Genomic DNA, 12,466 nt, shown 5'->3' with positions numbered 1-12,466 from the left:
CGTTGGCAGCTTCTCATTTGTATAAATCGTTGGCAGCTTCTCATTTATATAAATCGTTGGCAGCCTCTCGTTTGTATAAATTGCTGGCAGCCTCTCAATTCAATTTTATGTACTTGTATATCTGCATAAAATTTGAATTTGTATACAATTGAATCAAAATAAAACATTTGTATATCAAAATCTCTCTCTTTCTCTCGCTTTATACAACATATACATTGTAATTTGTATAATCTGTGTTTGTATAAAGTGAGAAAAAGAGAAAGGCAAAAGAAAACTGAGCATGAGAAGATCCGCATTTGTATAATTATAAGTGTATAAGACGAAAATATATGTATTTATATTAGTATATACAGTTTTCTCTCGCTTTATACAAACACAAACGTATTTTATACATTTGTGTTTGTATAAAGTGAGAGAGGCGAGGGAGAGACTGGCATCGAGAAATGGAGAGTGGCGAGCAAGAAATTCAGGGAGAGAGACGAATGACAATTGTTTGATACGAGTTACAATTAAATCAAACTGTGGTTATAACATTTAATTTGAATTAATAGTTTATTATTTTATACAATTTTCTCAAGTTTAAAAGACCAACCAGGAAAACAAGAACAATAGCCCAGCCCAAATAAGAAGCGAAGTCCATAAAAGAAGCCGAGCCCATAAAAGTCATCACGAAATCTAATTTTTGAATCTGAGAAAATTTGGTGGGATCAGGAATGACCAGTTTTTGCCACTGTTAGTTTTTGTTACTACTTAAAATATACTAATTGATAATAGTTATTGTTAATATACAAAAATAAAAATAATATTTTTATAGATAAAACACAATAAACTTACATTCAAAATTTTACAAGTGAAATTCTTGCCCATTACTATGAATTTTCAAAAAAATTGTTGACGTTTCAAATATATTGTTCAAACTTAGATGTATAATGAGATATGGCAATTTTTCATGGAGTTTGAAATATCACAATTCAAATTTCATAAATTTTTCATGTAGTTTTGGACTGCTATATTTTAGAATTTAGTGTTCTTTGGATTTTTTTTAAAGTCTTAATTTGATAAATGTTTAGAGTCCGCTGTCTAGTAAAATTTCATAAGGATTTTTTGTATTTTAGCTAAAAGTAGTTATATCCAAATATTATTTAACTATTTTTATGATAATAATTAAATCTTGATCAATAATCTAGAAAATACTATGACTGAAAGTTTCTCAATTTTTGTTATAGCTATTGCAACTGTTAAAGCAACTATTGGTCTGACTATTGTTTCATGGGAAAAGAGTCTGATATGCCTCTCAACTTTGTCATTTAGAGCTGATATACCCTTCGTTATGAAAGTAACTCATATATACCCCTACTTATATATAAATAGCTCACATATATCCTTTTCTCTAACGGAAATTAAAAAAAGTTAATTTTAGTTTAATTTATTATTATTATTTTTTAAAGAAAAATATAATCCCATATGAGTATATTTAATCCTCCTCAAAACATATTTTTTTGACTTTTTTTTGTTTCAATTACTAATTTAGATTTATTATTTTGATGTCAAATTTATTTATGTTTCACTAATATTCTTGTAAAACTTATTATAGATGAACAATTTTTTTTCTTCAAATACAAAAATTAAATTACAATATAGACAAAAAATAGTTTTAAATTATAATATAGCCACAAAAATTAGTTTAAATTTTTTCTTTAACGCTAAGGAATGAAAGAAACAAATAAATAAGAATAAGAAACTCAAATAATTATAATCAAAGAGGTCAAAAAATAATTTATGTATGAAAAAAAATTAAAATATACCTTGAACTTTGCTAGAAGAATCATATATACCCCTAAATAATTTTTAAGAAAATTAAAAGTAAAAATATAAATTTAAAACTAATTTTTTCACTTCTGTTAAATGAAGGGTATATGTGAGCTCATTTTGTAATGGTAGGGATATATGTGAGTCGTTTGTATAACGGTAAGGGTATATATGAGCCACTTTCATAACAAGGGGGCATATCAGCTCCAAATGACAAAGTTGAGGGGTATATCAAGCCCTTTTCCCTTGTTTCATTAATAATTTACAAATCAACTCGCATCAACCAATCAAATTTGTTAAATAATTAATATTAATTCTTTGGGGACACAATCGATCTTTGAATAAGTAAATTGAGTTTTATTGTGTGTATTCATGTTCAAGTCCGATGTAGTACTGTTCGAGAGACCCTTTTTGAACGGCTAAACTTGAGTTTACTGGAGGACAAGCAAAAGTTTAAGTTGGGGTTTTGATGAGTCCACGATTTGGACTAATTTAGGGCTATATTTTGATGAAATTAGTGTCCTCAAATGCATGTTTTGTCTCGATATCTGATGAAAACTTTTAAGTTTTAGGTATTTGAAGTTTGAGGGAAAGCATGGACACTATTGAGCAAAAAGGAGAAAAAGACGCTAAAAGAACAAAGAAATGAAGATCTGCGAATCGCGAAACCCATTTAAATTCTGATATTGAAAAGACGATTTTAATGAGCATGTTTATTATGTAAGATATGATCTTGTTTGCAAAACATATGAAATCAAAGTATTTTGACATCTGCCGTATTATCTCATAAACCAATCTAGAAAGGAGTTGATTGGGAAATTATGATAACGAGTTGATTCATCTCATTCGTGAACTACAATTTTTAGCTCTGGAACTGAATCAGAGCAAGTATTAGTAACATAACAAAAAAACATTCTTTGTCATTAGTATCTTTGCTCGCAACAATTGTGACCTCTCGGGAGAATTAATGATTGCATAAAAAATACAGTGCTAGTACATTCGAGATTTTTTAATTGTCTAATCGTAAATAGCCCCAGAGTTATGAAACAAAGGATTATGTCGAACCTAGATTGAGGTATTGATGGGGATTTTCTAATCTAATCAAATTAGGAAAATGTTTTTTCTTTATTAAAAAATAAGACAAATGTATTACTTTCCGGCCCAACTCCGGACTCTTCCTCAACCCAATTACCCCAACAGCTCACGACGGAACCCTCGAATCTCCAATTTTTTCAATCTTCGAAAACCCCTAATATTTCAATACTTCGAAATCCCAATACATAGACTAAAAACCTTAATTGAATCGTAATGGCATCACAGAAGAAGGAATCGGAGGGAATCGCTCTACTGTCTATCTACGGCGACGACGAAGATGAAGACATGGAAGAACTTGAAGAAGAACAAAGGGAAGAAGATGCACAAGAATACAGACCTGAATCACAAAACTTAGCCATTACAATGGGCACAGAGTTCCAAGATAACAGCAATAAAGTTTTCGGGTCTGATTCAGGTCGGAGTTCGACTCCTTCACCCCTAATTCAACAACTTCAGCAACAACAGTCTGTTGAAAATTTCACACCTAATAAGGTTTCGAATTTTGGTGTTGGTTCTACCACTACGACGCCATTAGTGTCCGTTTCTTCCCCAAATCCTCAGCCAATGGAGATGAATTTGAATGTGAATGTGAGTAGACGAGCAAGGCTTACTATTGTTGATTATGCTCATGATGAAGTTACCATGTCACCGGAGCCTGAGGTACTTATTTTTATGCTCTATTTTGTGTTGAATTTTGCTTCTTTTTTTTATGCTTGTTCAAAACGGACTGAAAAGAAGATGAGAAAATTAAGGATTTTGGCTTTTAGATTATGCTAGAAAACTCATGTTTAATGGGATCCTATTAGAGAGTTATTCATGTAATGAACCTATGATTTAGGAGTTGATGTGAGTTTTTCCTCTCTCTGTAGGAAGGAGAAGTAATGGCCAGTGGAAGAGTCATGTACGGAGCGGAACTTCAAACTGTTAGTGGTATGTATGCTTTGTGTTTTCGCTATTCAGCTCTGCCTCGTATGCTGTTTTGTTGTTATGGCCCTTGCTTGACTGCTTAGTTGAATTGACCTAGGAGTAATGCGATTTTAGGTTTCATTAGGGTAGACTGAAGACCTAGTATGGTTACATTGTTCAGGATAGGCAACTATTGTAATTCAACCAATTTTTTTCTCATTCCGCCATCTTAATTTTGTAGGACTGTCTTTCCTAGGGAGTGGCACCTCTCCATTTACAGAAGCTGTTTTTTTATAAATGTGGTGTCCACGACAGCTTTTTTGCATCTCGACTAATTTCCTAGGATAGGCGAAAATGCGAAATGGTCTGATAGGCCCTTGGGTTTGATTGTAAATTGGACCCTTCTACTTACGACCTTGTCAAACTGAACACTTAAACTCAATGAATCACAATATTTTAAACACCTCTTACCATTGACCAAACTCATGTGGCAACAAAATAGCTGAGTTGGAAATGTGCGTGATGTACACACGGATTAAGAGCGTGAATTGATACTTTTCATTATAAATACACATAATTAGGAGTTTTCTGTTTTTAAAAAAGGAAAATAAATTATCTCCTTCCTCTTCTCATTTTCTGTAGAGAAAAAAAATTAGGTAGCGCTGCCCTAGGTTTCTCATCTGTCTTCTTCCTCTTCTCTTATTCTGAAGAAAAAAAATTAGGTCACCACCGCTCATAATTTTCACCAATTCTTTTTGTAATCTCACTCCATTTGTAAAGAAAGTAATCATCCTTCAAACATCCCACAACAAACATACAAATTGAAAAGAAGAAAAAATTTCCCATTGAAAGCTCAAATAAAAAATTGGTTATATGAAATCAAAAATAAATAAATGTACAAATCCATTTTTTGTTTGAATGGTTCTTTGGACTGATTTATTTGTCTTCGAATAAAAAACGGGTTACATGATTTGAGCTTTTAATTTGAAGATTCAAATTGGAAACTTCTCTCTAAAATTGAAAGCTCAAATCACAAGACTATACGGGCTGAATCGAGGTACCTGATAACTCGGTTTCAGATTGGGACGACTGAGCTGTTGGACTCGTTGCTTGGACTGTTATAGGAAGATGACAAGAATGTATTGATTGCAATAGCTCAAGGAATCGTCCCATTGCTGGTCCGTTTACTCGATTCCAGTTCTTCGCCAGAGATCAAGTAAAAAAATGTGAGCGCTTTTTTTTTGTCTCAAAAAAAGGGTGGGGTGGGAGGTGGGTTTGGATTTTGTGGGGGGGGGGGGCGGCTAAAGGTGACCAGAAGAGAAAGGGGATGGGGAAAGGAGGTACAATGAGAGACAGAGAAAATAGCATTTTTAACATATTATTTATTTTCTTATATTTAATTTCTGACGTGTCATTAAAAAATGTCGTGGATTTCACGTGTATTTGGTTGTATTTACGAAAACCATGATCAAGTGAGAAAAGGATTTAAAATATTGTGTTTCATTGAGTTTAAGTGTTCAGTTGACAGGGTCGTAAGTAGAAGGGTCCAATTTACAATCCGACCCAAGTATAAGGGCCTATCAAACCATTCCCCCCTCCCCCAGGATACCTGCAACCTTCCACTAACAATAGCTACCACCTAACTCTCCCCGCTAAGGCTAGGATAGATGGGAAGAAATCACCTAGCGTTTTTTGTCTATGCTGGTATTTGAACCAGAGGTCGACCTCATGGCTCTCAACTCACTTCATTGACCACTAGGCCACACCCTTAGGTGCCCATTTACTGAAACTTTTTATAATCTCAATTTCCATTTTCCCCTTGTTCACGCACTCTTATAAGAATTGATATGACTTGTTGTGGACTCCACTTAATATTGAAAGAAAGTAAGTCTGGCAAGATACTTTTGGTATGCATATTTAGTTTATGTGTCAATTTTTTATTTTTTTTTAATTCCCATATCCAATCAAATAATTCAGAATGAAATGGGATGAGGGAGTGTTTTATGAGCTTATCCAGAAAGTACATTGGAGCAACTTTTGGGTTAAAATAAATCATTTTTAGCTGGTTAGCTTGTCATTTGGTAAGAAGTTGACATTTACAGTTTTTGATCCATATAATTGATATTTATGTAAAGAATGTCTTTCATATTTATAAAGTTGATGTATATATTCCGTACGAAACAGGATTGGCTAATGTAACTCCAATCATCAAAGTCAAAACTAAAAAGATAACTCTATCATTTTACTTACCTTATTAATTTGGAAGTTCAAGCTTAAAAATCTTTCTCTTTTCTTTTCAGTTGAATTTATGGAAAAGGCTTCACCAGCTCTTCAGGTTAGAACACCTAGTACTCAAACTCCTCCTCAGTCAGCTGAACCAACTGATCAAATGGATGATACTATGGACTTCGCTGTTAATGAAGGACATGGAGTAGCTGAAGAATCTGTTATGGTTCCTGCAGAAGAAAAAAAAGAGTTAGATCTGTTGGAGAAATTTCTTCCTCCTCCACCAAAGGAGAAGTGCTCAGATGAATTGCAAGTAAGTGGTGACAGTAGTATTTTTCAAATGGATACTAGAAATATGTTTACATAAAATGTATATGCACTATTCTGAGGTTGCCCGAGTTTTCTCTAATAGACGTTGAATGGATACTAGAAATATGCTTACATAAAATGTATATGCACTATTCTGAGGTTGCCCGAGTTTTCTCTAATAGACGTCTATGTTGAAGCTTGCATCTTCAGACTTGTTTAGTGTACATTTAGATGTGTCTTGCATTATATATTTTTTATTATGGCTTTTAAAACGACTTTGCATTTTATGCAGCGCCTTTCTGTAGTAGTTGGTGAAGGAATGTTTACATGTGGACTGGCTGACCATGAACTCTGTGCTCGCTAAATCTCTCTCTCCTCTCACAGACAGAATGTCTCAGTCTATCTCTCCCTCTCACTCTCACACACACACACACACACACGAAGTTTGCATTTCCTGTAATTTTGTCTCTAGATTCTTATCCCTTCAGATACTGACAATTGTTTGTAAAAGCTGTCTGTCTTCAGTTACCGTGGCATTGGATGCTCTGTTATCTTTAACTGATATATTCTGGAGCTTAACTTGCAATTTATGTCCTCCCAAATGATCCCTTATAACTTGTACAGTGACTCTGATCATTTTTGTCTTCCCTTCCAATTTTATGTGTACCTTACCATTTATGTATAAGAAGGCCTTATGGTGTTTACCCTTTGCATAGATAATTGATTTAGCTACTTTGCTTTCAATTGTTACACTCTTTTCTTGTCAATTCATTCTGCAGGAGAAGATCATGAAATTCCTTGCTCTAAAGAAGACTACTGGCAGAAGCTTTAATGCAGAAGTACGCAACAGAAAGGAGTATCGGAATCCAGACTTCTTGCTGCATTCAGTGACTTATCAAGATATTGACCAGATAGGATCTTGCTTCAGTAAAGACGTATTCGATCCGCATGGATATGACAAAAGTGACTTCTATGATGAAATAGGTTACTAGCAATATAATTTCTAATTTCTGTCTATCTTTCAGCTAGACATATCTACTTTTGTGTGGCATTGGTTATAGAAACAGTTTTCGCTACTTCCACTGTAATGTTTTTGTTAACAAAATAGTTCATTCTGTGAATCTGGAACGATTATGACTACGAATATGGAGGAATCTTATGTAAACGATGGATACTTAGTGGATCTAAAGTGTTTGTCACAAGGATTCTGACGGTGTGTAGCTAATACTATACTTCCCTTTCCAACTTATTGTTTGGAGCTAGTGTAAAGGATATCTATTTCTTTTGAGGTTAAGCTTTCATGATATTTGGTCTGTTTCAGTGTAAGAGTAATTTTCCTCGAATTTATGGATAATTTCTTTTCTTTGAAGTATATCTTGAGTATCATACTTTATCCACAAGAAATCTTGACTGGAATATTTATTTTGTAAACAGAGGCTGACTCAAAGCGTGAAATGGACAGAAGGGAGCAAGAACGGAGGAGGAGTCCAAAAGTTGACTTCATATCGGGAGGAACACAGCCTGCACCAATGGTTCCTACACCAAAAATCAATCTGCCGATTCCAGGTTACCCACCTTTCTTCCTCGAGTCAAAATTGCTGTTGAATTGGTTGAGTTCCCTGCATTACTCTTTGCTCTCTGAATTCTTTGCAGGGATGGCTCCTGTTGCTGCTGGTGCATTACCGCCCACTGTAGATGTTGTAACTCGGGATGGTAGACAGAACAAAAAGTCGAAATGGGACAAGGTTTTCATCTGCAAAGTCTCAATTAATTGCATTGATTATAATTTATCTCCAATGTCTCTTGTATTGTAATCCTCAATGCTACCTTTTCAGGTGGATGGTGATCGGAGAGACCCTGTTTCTGCTGTTGGTGCACATGCAGCACTTCTATCAGCTGCTAATGCTGGTGCTGGTTACACTGCATTTGCGTAAGTTCATTATGACTCCCATTTTTATCTGCATTATTGTAGACTCTAATTATTTTAGAATTTTCTTTCCATCACTCCTCCCCTCCCCTGGCTGCACTATGGGATGGGAAAGCCTTAGATCCGTAGGGTGGACAGCTACTTCTTAGCTATCTAATAAAAATGAGGCTCGTGTATGACTTTCTAAAAAATAAATGATGTCGAGTATGGTGGATTAAAAATGAAACATGTTGTTCAAGTCCCATATTTTTTAATCTTTTACATATTGTGGCGAACCATAGATTCCTCTAAGATATACCTTGTTGGAAGTGTGCAAATGTTTAAATAGGTTGATCACCTGCTTTGGCTGACCTAGGGCGCAACTTCAGCCCATATAAGGTGAAAGGAAACCATTTAACCCATATTTATTTATATGGATCACTCATATTTTCTAAATGGGTAAATATGGGCTAATCTATTTTAAGAGCTCATACAAATATGAACAAAATAGGTAAATTATGGGAATCCATATAGACCCATAGATCATCCACTCGTAAGATTTTTTTAAAAAAAACAAATGGTGGTGAGCGCGGGAACAGGTGAGGGGTGGGTAGGATGGGCAATTTTTTTTGATATTTTTTAAATTGAAAATTGGGGGTGGGGGATGGGGGTACAGTGGTAGGAAAAATTAAATTCTTTTTTAAAAAATTATTCTTTAAGAATAGGGGTGGGTTGGTACTTGGTAGGAGTTGGGTATTAACAATGTAGCTTTGATTTAATGTTTTTTGGCTTTAGGAGATTAAAGTGGGTTAGAACCATTTTACCCAAACCATATTTACCCATATTTTATATGGGTGAATTGTAATCCAATCCATTTTGGCTCAATCCATATTTAATCCATCCAAATCCGATCCAGTCCAACCATTTGCCACCCCTACTTTGGCCTTTGAGCAAGATTTAAGAATACTGGAAAATGGATATCTAGCCTCTTATTTATCTGTAGAATGGTGAAGTATTGGTTTCTTAGGAAATACTCCTTTAAAGATATTGGGATGCTCTTCTTTTCTTTTGGTGAAATCTTATCTTATCTTTATGTAGGTTGAGGCACTTTTCCTGCCTAGCTGTTGTATTCTTAATGTTTGTAATATCCATTTTCTGTTGAAATTTTTGACAAAAACATCTCATTCTCAAGTTCACGTGGAACTCACTATACTCCCCTGCCTCCCCTGACAAAAACATCTCATTCTCACTTCACAAGGAGTTACCCAGCATTTGTGCTGTCTGTGGAATTAGTTGAGGAAAAAAAAGAGTTCCTTTACTTGGTGGATGTGTATCTATGTGGGTGGAGGTAGGAGGTATCCCGTGGAATTAGTTGAAGTGCGCGCAAGCTGATTAAAGAACTAAAAGAAGGAGTTTCTTTAGATTACACACACTTCTTAGGACACTGCTATTCCTATTGAGGGGGTCTATTTTTGTTTTAGTCAAACTTGCAGGAAAAAGTGAACTTCAAATTACGGGGGTTACATCCTGAAATACCAGTCTAAAAGTTTTCCACTCAAATTATAGGAACAATCCATGGTGTCTAATTCATTCACACGCACTTCTTAAACTTCTATTTAAGTTTCACTCCATATTGTTTCTGTGGGTCATGCAACTCTATCCTCAATGAGTAGCTAGTACTTGGGGACTTTATTGAAAAATGAGATTCATGTTTCACCTTTTTTTTACCCTTTGAAGTCCATAAACCTTTTATCCTCCTTGTTTTCAGAGGTAGACATGTTTGATGTTTCATTTAGCAGAGGGTGGAGTCATGTAGTGATGTTTAATTTTTGTTTTCCACAGGCAACAAAGACGCCGGGAGGCAGAGGAGAAGCGACCTAGTGACAAGAAGTTGGATAGAAGATCTTGACGATCTAATTTGACATGCTGACTCCTGAAAACTATTGCAGCCTCTAAAAGACATTATGGACTTGTGTATAGACGAGCTTTCTGTATTTTGTCCAACCCTTTCCAACACATCCAGTCCTGCACAAGTGTTGGCACAAACAAAGCAGTTACCTTCCTTAGAGCAACGGTGCCTCATTTAGAGAGACAAATTACTGTCAAATCTGAATATTCCCATCTACTGTAAATTATATACATATACCCCGTTTTTATTTAGTATTGAAGTCGATTACAGGTTTTAAAGTTAAAGGAGTGTAACCATGAGAGTCATTAGAAGAATTTTCATTACAAAGCTGGGGAGAGTAAATTGTATAAGTTTTCTTTTTGCCATGGGCGCCATAGATTGCAAAGTATTAAGCTGTACTCTTTGACTAGAGTCCTAAAAGAGCTGAAAATTTTCTATGTACTTTCATTGAAAAGTTAGAGATACCTTGTTTTGTTTATCCAGTCAAATTTCATTATTGAGTTTATTGTTTGTTGTCATTCAACCGAAAGCAAATCCCTTTTCAAAAGGAACTCTTTAACGCCAATAGGACCCTACCTTAGACTTGTCTTCTCTCGTGAATAGTGAATTGTTATCCATATTCTGTTACCATTTTTTTCAAAATTTTGTACGATTTTGAATTCTACTTATGCTTAACGTACATCGTGTGCTAAAAATTTCTGAAATTTAATCTTGGAAGTGTAATTTGATTTTTAAAAGTTGAGGGAACAATAATGGTTATTGCTTGTTGAGGCAAGCTTGTGCGTACGTTGATAATATATTTGTATTTCCATTTACTTAGTTCTTAAGAGATGTACTTAAATTTTTAAAACTAGAGTTTCAATGTATTTTAAATCCACGTCCTTACTTATAGGCTGGCTTCTTTTTCTATTTGAGGTATATCTTGTTAGGTAAACTTGCACATTAAAAGTAGGGGAGACCCTATAATGTAAAGGAGCTTTTTTGCATTTTTAATTGGAAAAGTGTGGAGCAATCAATGGTTTCCAATGTCACACACACTTTCTTAAGCTTCTTTTAAGCTTTCCTTCCACATTCTTTTTGTAGGTCATGCAGTCCTATCCTTAATGAGTATACATAGCCAAATAATAATAATATTTGCATCAAATGAATGAAAGAAAGACTCGTATTTTATATATGAATTTTTATATCTTAGTATAGTTAGATGATATATATATTTCAATATAATACCTAATCTCTAGATCAAGTTGTTTGATTTTGTATAAATGATAAGTGTGATTTATTTAGTAGAATTTCAAGAAAAGATTTTTCTTATTGGCTCTTCGTGGCATGACAACTAAAAATCTCATACTCTTATCATCAATTACTCTTCATATTATGTGACACTATTATTATTTAAAAAATAAAATTATTTTTTAACCATCTTTATATATGGTACTTGTTTTAATTTTTCAACTTTTCATCTTGTTAACTGACTTAATTGTAATACTTGTAAAACATAAGACGTTGAAAGGGATCCTTTTCAATGAAATGTGTATCCCATCATCAACCTAGGTCGATCAAAACTCAAAAGATGAACTACAAATGAAGAAAGACATGGAAAAATAAATTTGACTATAGTAATTGTGAGATTCCAATTCTTAATTGGAGGATACATGCCTCTGCCCTTTCATCATCTCCTGTTAAAATTGGAAACCCTCACTAATATTTATTTCTCACTTAGGCAACTTGTGGAAGTTCTTTTTATCTGGATTCTGGACTATAAAAAAGAAGAGTTAATTAGTTTTATTATAATTTTCCCAAAGTTCTTTCAAATTTTTAAAAATGGCGCCTTAAAAACATGAAGGCATCTATGTATTTAAGTAAGTAGCCTTTTAGACATTAATCGTACATACACATTAATTTCACCTCTTAATAAATTGGACATAGAGATACACAATCTGTCCTATTTTAAGTAACACATTTTTTTTAAAAAAAAATTCAAATTAAAATTGACATATTTTATATTTGAAACTATTTATCTTTTCAACCTTATTTTTATCCTTAATAACGGTGCTTATTCCAATCTACTTCATATAGAAAAGTTCACATTTTTGTGGGAATATAAGCGAAAAATATGAAAGGATATGTGACTTTTAGAAAAACTATATTATGGCTCTAACTCATTATTGACGCAAGTACGGTTGGTACTATACATATATTTCTTTTTTAAATTCGATTTTCAATCAAACACAACCATATAAAATAAGATGAAGAAACTAAGAATAATCATTTATTTGTTTTAGTCATTTTTTAATCTTTATAAAACC

The 12,466-nt window shown here is 33.8% G+C and overlaps 1 protein-coding gene across 1 annotated transcript; it reads left to right on the top strand.

Moving 5' to 3' along the window:
• Positions 1-2,940: 2,940 nt before the first annotated feature.
• LOC102604553 (uncharacterized) lies at positions 2,941-10,642 on the top strand. Its single transcript, XM_006358065.2, has 8 exons — positions 2,941-3,564; positions 3,774-3,834; positions 6,111-6,349; positions 7,125-7,329; positions 7,780-7,911; positions 7,999-8,090; positions 8,181-8,275; positions 10,094-10,642. The coding sequence occupies exons 1-8, from the start codon at positions 3,118-3,120 to the stop codon at positions 10,158-10,160; spliced, it is 1,338 nt and encodes a 445-aa protein (XP_006358127.1). The 5' UTR covers positions 2,941-3,117; the 3' UTR covers positions 10,161-10,642.
• Positions 10,643-12,466: the final 1,824 nt, after the last annotated feature.

The sequence above is a fragment of the Solanum tuberosum genome, unplaced genomic scaffold (assembly GCF_000226075.1).
Source record: "Solanum tuberosum cultivar DM 1-3 516 R44 unplaced genomic scaffold, SolTub_3.0 scf00265, whole genome shotgun sequence".
NCBI classification, from domain to species: Eukaryota; Viridiplantae; Streptophyta; class Magnoliopsida; order Solanales; family Solanaceae; genus Solanum; species Solanum tuberosum.
The sequence above is the reverse complement of the archived record's forward strand: the minus strand, read 5'-3'. Positions and strand labels throughout refer to the sequence as shown.

Coding starts and splice junctions, on each gene's coding strand:
- LOC102604553 (XM_006358065.2), top strand. CDS start 3,118: ATGGCATCACAGAAGAAGGAATCGGAGGGAATCGCTCTACTGTCTATC. Junction 6,350..7,124: donor AGTGCTCAGATGAATTGCAA/GTAAGTGGTGAC, acceptor TTCATTCTGCAG/GAGAAGATCATGAAATTCCT. Junction 7,912..7,998: donor AATCAATCTGCCGATTCCAG/GTTACCCACCTT, acceptor AATTCTTTGCAG/GGATGGCTCCTGTTGCTGCT.